Below are 14,284 nucleotides of genomic sequence, written 5' to 3'. Positions count from 1 at the left end.
GGCAGACTTGATATTTTGCAAAATGAAGCAGCAATTAACCATCTTCTAAATGTCAAACAAGTTGAAACATCATCAGATAAAACAGGAAACACGAGCCCCAGGCCAAACACACTACTGCTAGCATGCATAGAACCTGTTTGTTCACTTCGGCACAAACCCGTTTCCCCAATGCGATTGGCTGTTGTTTTACAGCGATGCCACGGGAGCGCCCGGCTGTGCGGGGAGACAGCAGCTCACTCACTCGGCCATGACGCGCCGCACGTTGCTGGCATACAGGGCAGGGTTCCTCTTCTCTTCCTCGGAAGGGCTGTACACGGGAAGGAACTGAGCACAGAGAAGCTGCGTTACCTCTGGGAAGGTCACACGACACCAGTCTCACCAGTGCCACCCGATACGGTAACTGTGAGTCTAACAAAAGATCGGTCAGAGCACTGTCCGTCAGAACCACCCACACACGCACGCACGCCCACGCTGTGCACATACATAGTCACGTGCATGCACTCACATGTGCACTTGAAGACTCACTGCTCGCCCGAGCACCCACGCCCCCCACGCCAGTTTCTAGCGCCTCAGAGCATTCATCCTTCCTCTCACACAGGGGCGGAGTCTTTAGGTGCAAAACGATTACATGTACATTTCCATTTCCCAAGGTATCAAGTCTTGTGTTGGGGATACAAAGCAACACTTCCACATTTGAAACAGCGTGGCATCGATTTCACTTGGAAATTAAAATAAATCATCCCATTAATGCATCCGTGCCTGAGGGACACACAGCATTTTTAAATGACTAAGTCCCTCATGCTGCCACCATCCCTCACCATGCACCAGAAGGTAAAAGACCATCCCTGACCCCTTTTCATAAATACGGATATTTAAGAATATAGGAACACAGTGAAATCCTGTCAGTTCTCGCTGTATAATTCTAAGCTTTCATTCACCATTACATCTTAAAAATTCCAAAACATGCAACGGTTTCTCAATAACACCAGCACTGATAAAGACATTTAGAGGCATTCTGCGAAGTCCTTCAGTCTCTTTTCTTTCCTCTTGAAATGGGAAGCCAGGTCTGAAACAGCTGTTCAAAACCAAAGAGACCTCAGCCAGCACAAGCTCCGTGCTCTGTCTTAGGCTGGGCTGAGCTGCCTCCCGGCAGCCAACAGAACCAGCCACAAAGTAGCCTGACCAACAGGACTGCCCCCTTCGGGGTCAGGCGATGGCCTGGTCGGTCTAGCTTTTTGTAGAAGCCACAATGGCTTCTCTGTTACAGAAGTGAACAACCTGGTGAAAGCCGGACTCGTCTGTCCACTTAGTATTGCTCCGTAGTATTTATCGGAATGGAGCAAATTGTTTCATCAAGTACCTAAGTTACGTAGGACTCCGTTGATTTCAGATCAGGTACATCACAAGCCCCTTTCAAAGAAAATATTTTTCATCTACCCAGACCAATTCTGCACACTGCACACAGGACTGTTTAATTTAGCCAAGAGGATGGGTGTCAGGACCCCAAAGACCTTTCTGGTGCTGAAAACCAGGAAGGCATCATATTCCTGGCCAAGTGCCAAAGAGGATGATGGCAGAACAAATTTAGCAGGGCAAATTCAGTAGTATTAGTCTTAGGTAAACATAAAAGCAAAAAATTTTATTGTGTATGTACCAGTTTTACATGTTCTTAAGCTACCATAACAATAAAAGAATAATGGGTTTAGCTTCCTTGTTAGTTTAAAAAAATCCTGTCCAAATTGCTTAAAACCTTACAGGAAACACAAAGTCACTGAACCAAAGTGACCAGGAAGCCCCTCTAGGGAGCCCTGAGAAACGCAAAGATATCCAGGGACTGATGATATGTAACACTGTACAGGTCAGAAATAACACTGTACAAGGCTGTATCTGTGCAGATCCCAGTGCAACATGACATTGTATCCACACAGGTCTCAGTGGAATACTGTTTTGACATTGTATCTGCTCAGACCCCCAATGAAACACTGTATCTGCCTAAGCCACAACAGACCCCTGCACCAGGAGAGACCCTAACATCACACTGGGTAACACTGCAGCCACACATACCTCAATTTCCACTTGGTTGTGAAACTGGCACAGTGTAAGCCACAGGATTTCCAACCTTAAAAACAATATTGAGTAGATTTTACAACACTGGTTAAAAAGTAAGGCTCCTAGCTCTTTTAGGGAATTACTTCCAATTCTGGCTTCCCCTCTAGGGGGTGCTGTTGGGCAGGAAGCGCGCCCTCAGGAGGGAGGTGGTCAGTCTGTATGTAGCCCAGTCTAAATGTCACAGTAGACTCAAAAGACAACTTTTGTTAATTACAGGTCTTTGCTTGTCTGATTCTTTGCTTTTGTATTTGGTTGTTCTAGCAAGTCATCCTTTATCATGCTTGCCCTCCAGCTCAGGGAACCTTGTGCACAGGACATCTGTCCCCCACCCTGGAAAAAGCAAACTCACATGTCCTAAGTCAAGTTTGTCCTCCAAACTTGAGTTCCTGACTTTAGAACTGCACTGCCATCCCTTGTCTACAGGAGCAGAAGCAGGGTGGGATCTGGAGTCCCTGACCTTGGGCCCACACTCACTCTCCCCCTCAACCCCAGCACAGACAACCTATCTTCTAACGTTCTCTGCACCAACCCCACTTCTGCCCCATCATGTCAGCACCGAGCCCAGGATATGGGACCACACAGGAGCCCCTCACAGGCCACTCTCCAGCACCGGAAGCACTTGGCCTGGCACGACCATTCAGACCTGTCACCACTGTGGCACCTCCTCAGCATCCTGCTCCAAACATTTTGGCAAGGTCTGGTAGCTGCCAGGCATCTAGTTCCACTTCCTCCTTAAGTCCCTGGACTGACCTGTTCCCACAGAGGCCTTACCTCTGTCTCTGCCTCTGACTTCTCCACCCTCCAAAACTTCAGGTCTAATAACAGCATTATGGAGGTCCTAAGGGGCCTGGAGGCTGGATCTTCCCCCTCGTGGCTCTTCTTATTCTGTGGGATTGCTAACACTGCACGATTGGCCCCCAGTGAGTGTCTCAGTGGAACAGGGACTCTGACCCCAGAGAGCCTCCCTTGCCTAGTGCTACTGGAGCCCCTGCCTGTGGCAAAGCCCTGAACCAGAGGCCACCTCGTGGGTAATGGCGGTCACTGAGCTAACAGATATGAGGCAGGCACCAGAAGGGCTTGATTACCTTCTTACTGGTGCTAGGAACAAGGAGCTTAAATTCCCAGAATCCAGGAGTGTTACTCGAGGCTACATTGTTAAACTTAATTTTCACATTGGGTTAAAGCTAACTGCTGTCAAACAGCAGTTTTCACATGTGCAAAAATAACAAGGGCACAGGGGTCACCGAGGCCTGTGCTTCCACGAAACAGAGGATAAAGAAGACAACGTGGTGTCCAACTTACGCTCCAGGTCCTTGCCATGTCCACGTGATGGTGTCCTAAGAGCGAGAAAGAAGCAGAATTAATTGTGAGTGGAGCCTGGTATCTGGTGAGCTGCCCTCACCAGGCCCACCCCACCCTGCACAAGTGCAAGTCTCCTTCCTCCATGTTGGCCTGGATAGGCAAGGGGTCCACTGTCCCATCCCCAGGGGGCCAGACCCTCCCAGCTCTAATTCTAATGTCTATCCAAGACCCTGCACGTTTCCTTTCCCCCCTGTATCTCAAGGTGCCTCTGGTGACCTTCACCTACCTAAGGTGTCCATCTGCTCTCTCCAGGGCACTCACACAGTGCCGAGGACAAGGTCTGCCATACTTGTCCTGCCTGCCTGTCCTGGCACACCTGGCCAGCCTGCATTGGTCCTATCTACACCTGTCCTGCCTATACTGGTCCTGTCTGCATCTCTCCTACCTGCAATGGACCTGCCACACCTGACCTACCACACCTGGCCTGTCTGCACTGGTCCTGCTCACACTGGTCTGGCCCACAGTAGTCCTATCCACATCTGGCTACAGGTGCAGCCTCATTCCCATACTGTATTCTTTTGTACCCTGAAAGTCTATACAGGACTCTGCCACTGACAAGCTCCTCCACATCAGCCCCAGAACAAGCTGCCGCTGACCGATGCCACCGTGGGGCCTAGCTGCCTCACCCTTTGTATGCCCAGGGGCATTTCAGAATCTCTTGACCCCCATCCTCAGCAACTGCATCAACGATTGGTCTGGGTGCTGGACATCAGACACCCATTTGTACCCTGAGACTGGTCACCTCGTGTGGGCTTCTTTCCTCTGCTGTCCCCCAAGGGTAGTCACCTACCCTGGTCTAGCTCCTCCTCTATAAGGTCTTTGCTCAGACTTGTCTGCACCAGGGACCCAGGAATCTGACAAACTCCGGGACAAGCCCAAAGGGGACACCCTGCTTCTCAGACAACTGAGCCATGTGCTTTTAGCAGCCCAATGGAGACCTTAAAAAAAGTGGAAACTGGACTCCCACCCACAGGCTGCAGGAGGCTTTACTCCTGGATTTATTCAGTGGCTTTCAGCACAGGCTGGACAGGGGCCATCATGGACACTAACCAGGAGATGGACTCTTTGGAGGTTCAATAATGCACGATAAAGAAAAACTTAGAGTCAGTCTTCACAGCTTACCAGGACTGACATCTTATTAACTCACCGCTCAGGGGGCCTCCACTGCACTAGTCCACACACTTCAGCCCTGTGGCAGGTGACCTCAACAACAGGCCAGTGTGCAGCCCTGGCCCCAAAGTGGGCTGGATGGACCCTTGTGCACTTTTGCCATGCCAGGTCATGACCTACAAGATTTTCTCCCCATCAACTTTCCTCAGTTGCCATCAAGACCAACTACTGCAGACAGAGGAAAAGCTCACTGTGGTGCTACTCCCACCTCATCACGCTCACCCAGAAGTCACTCCATTGAGTTGAGACACCACTGTGTACCCAGCACTGACTTGGGGTTATGGAGCTCCAATCCATGTGTCTCTCGACTGTGGAAGCCCACCAAGGCTCAAGGACACCTGTTCCGAGAGCCACAGCACAAGGGACAATGCAGCTAGCACTGAATGAATGTCTGCAGAGTGGCAGGCACCTGGGGTAGGTGGCTGTTCCTGACATGTGTAGAGCATTGAGGACACCTGAGAGGAAGGCCCAGTGGCAAAGCTGGCTGAAACCTGCTCTGCAGCCTTGCTCAGCTTCCTCCCAAAGTCACCAGGAGTTCTGGGTACCAACTGTCTCACCTCTTATTTTGCTTCTTTAAAACAAACTAAAAAAACCTCTGTACCTAGCAGGCAGAACAAAGATGCACTAACTATGAAGCTACTGGTACTCCTCTCCCTTGCCCCTGCCCCACTCTTCCAGATCTAAAATGTCTCTAATTTTAAAATGGCCTGGTTTGTGAGGCAGGTGAGGTGAGGGTTTCACCAAAATTCTGGGATGGAACATGGAAAAGGGAGGGGCACTGCTTCATGACTTATAGAAGGGAGACTTCGTGTGCCAATATAGGGACTATTCTAGAACCATGGGGTTCATCTGCAATGCACCTGCAGAACAGGCAGGTTACCTTAGGGGACTCCTGCCCTGCCCACTCTAGGCTGAGGCCACATAGTGGTATTTGCTGTGTAATATCCACTACCTGGTATAGACAAAGGACTCGAGATATGGCAACCTGGGCTCCTCAAAACACCATACAGCTCTCAGTCCACCAGATTCTACTCAACCCAGATCCTAGGAAAACACAACTTACCAGTTTATTTGGATATCGCAACACCACAGGCTGGACGGGGACTCCGGGGATGAATGCACCTATCGAGGGAAGCAGAGGGCGTCACCCCACAGCAGCAGGTGGCACGGGGAAGGCGAGTCCTCACCTGTGTCACTCCTGCTGGCCTGGGGTAAACTGGGTTCTTCTGCCCAGCCTGTGTCAACTAAAGTACTCTCAATGGCCATGCTAGCAGTGACCATCCAGAGACGCTGCAGGGCCCAGCGCTGAGGAGCGGAGGCACACACAGGCTGTGTGTGCTTCCAGCCGAGGTGTACTTTCTAAAAGTGTGTGCGAGTGGGAAGGCACTGTGGCCAGCGAGGGTCCTGTGTGTCTGTGCCTCAGGGTCCCAGCACCTGTCAAGCTCCTTCCCCTCACTGAGCACCAGTCCACCTGGGTCTCCATCGTCTGTGCTCGGCTTGGCCCTGGGGCAGGTCAGTATGGAGGACAAGACACATCTGATCACAGCTGGGGTAGGATCACCTTGCCCTGCCCAGCTCTCCCTCCCACCAGTCCGCTCCACTCTCTCCACACTGCCCTATGTCACTCCCTGCTCTAACAACAAGGCTGCTTATAGGATTCTGTTTCTATTAAAATTCTTTTTTTATTTGTTTATTTTTTGAGATATGGCTTCACTATGCAGTCCAAGCAAGCCAGCCTAGAACTTGTTATGTAGTCCAGGCTGGCTTTGAACTCCGAATTCTCCTATCTCAAGAGTGCTGGGTACTGAGTGCTGGGATTATAGATGTGTGCTACAAAACCCCCAGCCTTTAGTTTTATTTGAAGATTTTGGTTTGCTTTTTGAGACAGCCTCCCTATGTAACCCAGGCCGGCCTTGAACTCTCAATCTTCCTTCCACTGCACCATCACACCTGGCTGAAGGTTTCATCTTAAATAGGAAAACACATGTGTCAGGAATACTCAGATTTTAAGGTATGGATAGACATCCCAAGAATGTCCCTGCCTGGATGAGGGACATTCTGGCACTAGCCACTGTGTCATGTTTTGATGCTAATCCTTTTCCCCAGGCTGTCTGTGGATGACTACCTGTGGGGTCAGTACCTACTCTGGGTTGGGGAGGGGGTCCTCTGAGGTTGTTTTCTGGTCACCTTTGGGTACCCTTCTGTTCACCAGTTCAGGAATTTGAGGTTGGTCCTGCCAATTTGAGATTCCATCTCTATGGCCACTTCTCCCACAGTGTCAGGCAGCAGGTCTGTGCTCAGATTCTGCCTCATGGGGACATCTACCTGCAGCACCAGGATAGAGGGCTGTCAGGCTGGAGCTTCCTCTACCCAACCCTGCAGGTGCCTCTTTCTTGCTGTACTCAACAGACAGGAGCACACAGAACACAGGTGATCTGGCATTTTCATGAGGCTGGGGAGAGGGCCGGGCCTATGACAGGAGGGCCCAGGGATATGGGTAGTCAGTAGCCTCAGCCCCATCTGGGCAGGGGTGATGGCTCCTCCCAGAACCAAGGAATTCAGGCACATGCTCCACATTGGCCCCATGGGCTGCAGCATTGCCTGAATTCCTTGTGGAGACGCTGTGGCTCTGGACGCCATCACCACAAGAGGGCTCTCAGGCCAGAACCCAAAAGTCACAGGACTCTCAGGGAGATAGAGGAACAGGCCTTCCAGGGCAATTCCATCCCAGGAGTCGGCAAGAGACCCTGGCTACCTAGTCCTGGAGCCTTCCAAGAGGTCCCTGGAAAGCAGCAGCACCTGGCCACCATCAGCACTGGGCACCTAGGGTTAGCAGCGGGTCCTGAGGAAGGCCCTACAACACTTCACCCAGGCCTACTGATGACTGTCCTGGACTGAGCCCACTGGGATGATCTGAGCCCAAAATGCAGTTTGACCTCTAGGGTACAAGTCAGCCTATCTTCAGCAACCACGCAGGAGGTTCTGGCTGAGAAGTTGCTGCAGTGGCTTTCCTCTGTGTCTTGCTGTGGGGCTCCTCACAGACCTGCTGTGTTCCTACACCCGTGAGGACCGGCTGTGACTGACAATGAACTGAGGCCCACGGCTGCTCCCCAAGGAGGTCTTCTCAGCAAATGTTTCCCAACTGAGAGCTATCTGCCCTACGAGAGGAGGGCGGCCAGCGACCCTGTCCCCTCACAAAGGCCCTTTGCGGAATGAGACCCCAAACTCACTTTCAGGTCATTTTCTGCGCGTGGCCTGATACCAAGCATCACTGAAGCTTCCCACAAGACAGTCCCAGAGCCATGCAGCCCACATCACACCCAGGGTGAGGGATGGAGTGTGGGATGGGCTCACAGTCTCTCTCCGGCAGGCCAGGCCTGTCCTCCTGGTCACCAAGCCACTGTGTTTGCTTCAGGTTAGGGCAATTCAGGACCCGTGATGGAAACACTGAGTTCTGATCTTCATTGTAATCATCCTTGCTGGAGAAAGCCAGCCCTTCCCTCTGGTCCAAGAGAAGATGAGCCATGTGCATCTGAGCAGGAGTCACAGGCAGCCCGGGCAGGTGGAGGACTCAGGACTTCACACCCAGCTGTCCAACCCTGAAGGCAGGGCAGCCCAGAACAACTCACTGGCAGCTCCACTCCATGTGGCCTGACACAGCCCCTGGAAACCAGCATACTTGCTCTGTACAGTTTGTTAGGTCCACCTGCCTCCTAAAAGCACCGGAGGCCAGGTTCTGTGGATCACACCTACAATCCTAGCTACTCAGGAGGCAGAGAGCAGGAGGATCACATTTCAAAGCCAGCCTGGGCAAACAGTTCAGGAGACCCTAGCCTGAAAATACCAAATACAAAAACGAGCTGGTGGAGTGGCTCAAGTGGTAGAGCACCTGCCTAGCAAGTATGAGGCCCTGAGTTCAAAGCCCAGTCCCGCCCCCCAAAAAGCAAAGCACCTGAGATAGGGCAACATGAAGGGCAAACCACAAACAAGCCTCAAGGGTGTGTGGAATTTCCAGCAAACGTGGCAGAGTCTGACAGCGGACTTTGCCCAGCCTGCCACTACAGTTCCACCAAAGCCAAGCGCTGGACTCAAGCAACACCGTGGGAGCTCCAGGTTCATTGCATCATCTCTGCTCCCCACCTTAAAACAAACAAAAATAGTACACGATGCTGCTGCAAGGCTTCCTGAGTGCTGTCCACCAGGTGCTATGAGGACAGGTCTCGGGGCTTTGCACCTGGGGAGGAAGCTGCAGGCCAGGAAGACATTGCTGTGGGCAGTGGGAGCTGCCAGGGCTCAGGGCACCTCGAGCCACCTCCAAAGGCAAGGAGCCTCACCACACCAGGGCCCTGCACTCCTGGATCTCAGAGCAAAGGCACATGTCTCTATCTCATTACAAACGTTTGCAATCACAACTTCTTGATCATCTCCAAGCACTATGACAGGCTCAAATGCTAAGATTTATTCTTTTTGAGTTTAGAAATATTCCTAAGAACCCCAGCACCCAAGCGAATGACAGGGATTTTTATTATCAATGTATGACATTCTTGAAAGGTACTGTTTTAATACTGTTCCCTTCTTCAGGAGGAAATAATTAAAAGAAAACTACATACCAGGTTTGAAGGTAATTAGACAGGTCCTGTTTGTACAGGTTCCCTCTGGAAAAATCATTACCTTGGAACGAGACAGAAAAGTCAGCGTTAAACCACTGTAATCACAAAATCCAGGGCAGGAGTTGGGGGGCATCTTTCCAGTATATTTTCTCTACTATTGGCATTATTTGGGTTCTTTAACCAACCAGGCCCAGCTCAAAAGTTTGGCTGCATTGTGGAAGCAGACACTGCCTCCACTCTAACCACTGCTTTTATTAAAACCAGGAAACATCAGAAACACACAGGCTGTGTGTGTCCTCTTGGACTGCAGCACCTGAGAGTGGGGTGACGGTGGCGTCCACCTCATAGTGCAATGACCGACACACAACACAACATAAGCAGCCATGGAAAGCAGCCATCGTTCTCATTAAGAAAAAAGCACAGATGGGAACAGAGCACACAGGTGGGGGCACACCCTGGCTGGGACCCCCGTGTGGGGCCATACTGTTGGATGGGGGCCTCGGGCAGGCAGGGAGAACTGTTCAGGCAGCAGGAAACACCCACAGCATTGACAGTGAAGAAATCCCATCCACACAGGCATTTCAATCACTCTGATTCATACTGACCTGCAATAGTATAAATTAAACTAAAATTACTCCTCTCCCCACCCCTCCCATTGGAAAGCTGGTGCTTTCAGTTCTGGGCCTGGAAGAGGATCCTACTATGGGGCAGGGGATGCTCACTGGGCACACTTGAGGGTCTCAGGTAAGCTCAGTGGAAAGGAAGAATGACCTGCTGTGTGGGGTACCCAGAAGCAATGAGCCCGCAGGGGCTGCTCTGGGAAAGCAGCCCCCACAGAGGCTGCTCGTAGGCATGGTCTCCGAGCACCGGATCTGCAATGTTTCCTGAGCAACCAGGGCTGGGGAGTCCTGTGAAATTGCCAGCATCTAAGTGTTGGTTCAAATGGAAAGAAAAAAATGAGCGTGGGCCAGACAGAAAGCATCTCAGCTCAACAGGCTGGGACCGCTGCCTACAGCAAGAAGAGGTAGGCATAGAGGATGTGGTCATGGGAGCTGGTGCACCAGGTGACGGGCTCAGTCCTGGGTTCTGGAAGTGTTGCTGCACCTCAGGCTAAAAGTTAACTCAGATATGAGACCAAACCCATGAGAGCCAGTCAGCAAGGTTCCATCTGAGGAGAACTTATTCACCAAAATGATGACTCAGGAACCTGAAGTGCTGGAGAATTCTGCTCCCTTATTTCTTTTAAGTTCAAGTCCCAGACACCAAAAAAAAAAAAAAAAAAAAAAAAAAATCCCTGGACACTGAGCACATTCTTAGATTTTCACACTCACCAAATCCAAAACAAAACAAAACTTAGTACCCAGAAGAAGACAGAGCTGGCTTTTTGGTTTCTTCTCTCCCCCTTTCCCCCATTCTGAAAGGTCACATCTTTGGGAATAAACCCATTGAAACACAAGTAGGGCAGTGTTACCTGAGGCCACTTGCCACCCAACTGCGCCCGTCTCTTGATCTCTTCCACTGTTTTCCTTCGAGAGTCTTGGTCTGACCGGGACACGAACACTGGCCGTATATACCTTATCAGAGCTGCAGGAGGATTGAGAGATGTGGTGTTGGCATGCAGTTTCCAAAAACACAGCAGGACTGGGGCAGGGGATCTCCTGGGGACCCAGGGAGATAGTAGCCCTCAGAGACGCACCAGGCGCTGGACCTAATGTCTGATGGTGAGGAGTGAGAACATCACCTAACACACTTACCTGATGGCTGGAAGTCCTACACCTACAAGTCCAAAACTGGGACTGAGAGTGAGCACAGAAGCCTGGCCCCACCAAAAAGCAGGTGGTCTGCAGCCACACTGTTAGCAGAGCAGAGGGCTCAAGGGCTCGTGGACACAGGCTTGGACCCAGTCACCACTGTGGGTTGAACTGTGTCCCCAAAAAGACAGGCTCCAGTTTTCACTCCTGGTCCTGTGAATGTGAGTTTGCCTGGAAACAGAATGTTTGCAAGTGAAAATCAGGTCACTCTGATCCAGAGACTGATGTCCTCCTAAGAAGGGACACAGAGGAAAGGGGAGATGAGTGAGGCAGAGCTGGAGCAAGGCGCCTAAAAGCCAACACCAAGGACTGCCAGCGTAGACCTCCTTCAGCATCGCCAGACAGGCCAGGCGGCCAACATCTTGCTTTTGGACTTCTGGCTTCCAGAGTAGGGAAAGAATAAATTGCAGCTGTGGTACTTTGTCTCCAGAGTACTACGGGGGACTCTCCATTAGGTAAGGGGCACAGCGCTCACGGAGCCATGAAGGACAGCGCTCAATCTAACAAAACCAAAAGCAACCACTGAAGCACCGTCCTCTTGAAAGAGCACTTAAAAGCAGAGAGGTGTTCCTTAGGAGATTTTGAGGACCTTAAAACTAACTACCCTGGGCAGAGCTCCCACTCTGAGACGTGACAGGGACTGTGTGCGTTCGGCACAGCCACCCTTCCCCTCCTTGCCCTCCAGGGCCAGCGCAGCCACTCACCACTGCCCCACCCGGGGTTCACAGAGCTCCAGCCAGCCCCTGAGGGCCAGATTTGGCCGTGGGTAATTTTCTTAGCACTTTTGCTACTTGTAAAGAGTATTTCATGACTTTAAATTTTTCTTGGAAGTCTTCCAAAGAGCACAGAAAATCCCTCTGATCTTCAATTACCCAAAAGTCCATGGGGTCCTTGGGGAAAGTCAGACCCAAGTGGATCTTAGTGGTCTTATTTTTTCCTTGCATCGTTTTGCTATTTCGCCATTCCAGGAACCATTTCATTCTTACACATCAACTTCCTGACACTGCTGAACGTGACTGGATGAGGACGAAAGGGAAGAAGAATGACACAGTCACCCAGAGGGATGGTGCAAGGGTGACTCTACAATCCCGATCGCTTGTCAGATGGGTTTTCCAAAGAACCCCACCATCTTCCCAAGTGCGTGAGGAGTCTGTGGACAGCACCCTCGGGCGAGTCCGTGCTAGTTTAAGATCTTTCTCTTCTTGTAACAGCAAAGATAGGAAAGATGGCAGAACAGGCATGCACTCCATCCTTGGCGAGTTCAAGTATCAATGTAGGGAGGTGAGGAGGACTCTCAGGTTCCAAGGACAAGGTGGCACTGATTGAGTGACACTCTGGGTCTTCAGAGTGGTTGAGGGTGAACTTTGTCCCCAGAGAACTGACCCTGAGGGACAGGCTGTTCCTGAGGGCAAGAAAGATTGTGGCTATTCACCAGCAAGCCACACCACATGTGCACAGGCAAGAAGATCCTGCCGTGCCCCATGGTGCCAACAGGCCTAGGGCAGGTACCCTCTTGTCCCTGTGGCACTTCAGTTCCAAACGTCACTTGACTATGTCTGTAAGTGGAGGGGCGAGTGCATTAAGGCAACTCAGGATACCGATAATGCAAAGGTGAGAAGTCACAAGTTGCACACTGTTGGTAATGACAGATCTAAAAATGAGAGTATTTTAGACATTTTCAACATTCACCAGTTCCACAAAGTTGTGAGTCGTCGAAGGGTCCAAAAGCGGAGTCAGGAGGTGTGATGAGTTCTGTGGCCCAGGTGAACTCCTGGGCTCAAGTGATCCTCCTGCCTTAGCCTCCTGAGTGCTAGGACCACAGCCATGCACCACTGTGTCCAGCTGACCGATATTTCTTTCTTTCTTTTTTTTTTTTTTTCAGTAAACATAATAGTAAAGTTTATCAAGAAAGAAATGTAGTATAACAGGATAAAAGTGGGGAGAAAGGGAAAAAAGAGAGAACTATTTCCTGCATGAGAGGCAGCAGAGCCCTCGACATTTCTAATAAACTTGTCTGTCCCCATCTAAGGATTGTGCATAAAATGACAGCAATGTACAGACTACTGGACGCACCTCCGTGCACAGCAGACATGGCAAGGATGATTCCTGCTGACAGTGTGGGGCACCACCTCTGAAACCCCACACAGTTTCCCAGTGCCTTCCCAGGGTCTGGGCTCTCCCATATTTAGAGGACTGTGGTGCCCAGCAGCATTAGCAAAGTGAATTGCAAATTTCCCAGTGACGTCCATGCTGTTCACCGTGGTGTCCATCTGGCTTTCACAAAGTTCTTGGAATTCGATCCAACTTTCAAGGCACATGGAATATTACCTTTATTAGGAAGTCAGGCTCCATGTCCAGCCTACTACATCCACGGCTCCAAGTATCTCACACTGCCTCAAAGAAGCTCGCTCAGGAAGGGGCTGCCTCTGCTTGGTTGGCGCTCCATATTATTTTTGTTTCACAACTCGTGTCCTGGATTAGCTGGATTCTTTTGAAGGATTTCTGTCATCACTCACAGGCACAAGACAGTGCCCGGTCCCAACTCTGCTCTTGCCTGCAGGCCTGTTCACTAGGTCCCAGCTGCCTGGAATGGTGAACTGAGGCCAGAATGAGCTTAACAAAGACACAAAACTCTTACTTCATCTTAGGACAAACTGCTAACCCCAAGCCCACAGTGTCAGCCTGGTCACTTCATCTCCGTGGAAGCCCACTCTCTATGTCCAGTGCCTTATGGACAGAGGCCATTTGGTCCTCCATCAGACCAGCCTTCGAGTACTGCCCCCATCCAAGGGGTGAGCAGAACCCAGCAAGGGGCAGGGTTATAAATTTCAAGTAGAGCAGGTGTGCAGGGAAACACCTGGGCTGCAGAAGCCATATTTGCAGTGGACCCGGCCAAGGTCAGAGCCTTTGGAAAGTCACAGAGCATTGTGTGCAAGGTGGGGATGGACCCTTACCACCTGCCTGGGTCTCAGACCCCTTGGTCACCTGCCTGGTTGCAATCACGGGCCAGCTCCTCAGCCTCCCTGTGCACAGGGGGAAAGTGTCTGCTTCCCAGAGATCCTTGGTTGTAGACACATCTACAGGCACTAGTTGTCCCCACGTGGCCATGATAAATGTTTCCTCAAGATCTGGCCAAGTGTCAGCAGAATGTGCCTGTGGTTTACCCCAGGGGAGGTGAACAAGTCAAGGCCAAGCCAACAGAAAGGCGGGGGCTAGGCTGTA

General features: G+C 51.0%; 1 protein-coding gene across 1 annotated transcript in view; it reads right to left on the bottom strand.

The window, feature by feature from the left end:
* The window catches only part of Lpcat1 (lysophosphatidylcholine acyltransferase 1), a 47,969-nt gene that overhangs the window by 9,735 nt on the left and 23,950 nt on the right, over positions 1–14,284 (bottom strand). The window contains exons 4-9 of the mRNA XM_020183020.2: positions 10,723–10,835; positions 9,252–9,312; positions 5,705–5,763; positions 3,412–3,446; positions 2,065–2,119; positions 242–324 (exon numbers count right to left, since the gene is read on the bottom strand). Coding sequence (XP_020038609.1) covers positions 242–324; positions 2,065–2,119; positions 3,412–3,446; positions 5,705–5,763; positions 9,252–9,312; positions 10,723–10,835 — 406 coding nt within the window. The remainder of the gene's footprint in view (positions 1–241; positions 325–2,064; positions 2,120–3,411; positions 3,447–5,704; positions 5,764–9,251; positions 9,313–10,722; positions 10,836–14,284) is intronic.

Source organism: Castor canadensis, chromosome 6, assembly GCF_047511655.1.
Source record: "Castor canadensis chromosome 6, mCasCan1.hap1v2, whole genome shotgun sequence".
In the NCBI taxonomy this organism is placed as follows: Eukaryota; Metazoa; Chordata; class Mammalia; order Rodentia; family Castoridae; genus Castor; species Castor canadensis.
Note: the sequence above shows the minus strand (reverse complement) of the source record. Positions and strands in the feature narration are given on the sequence as shown.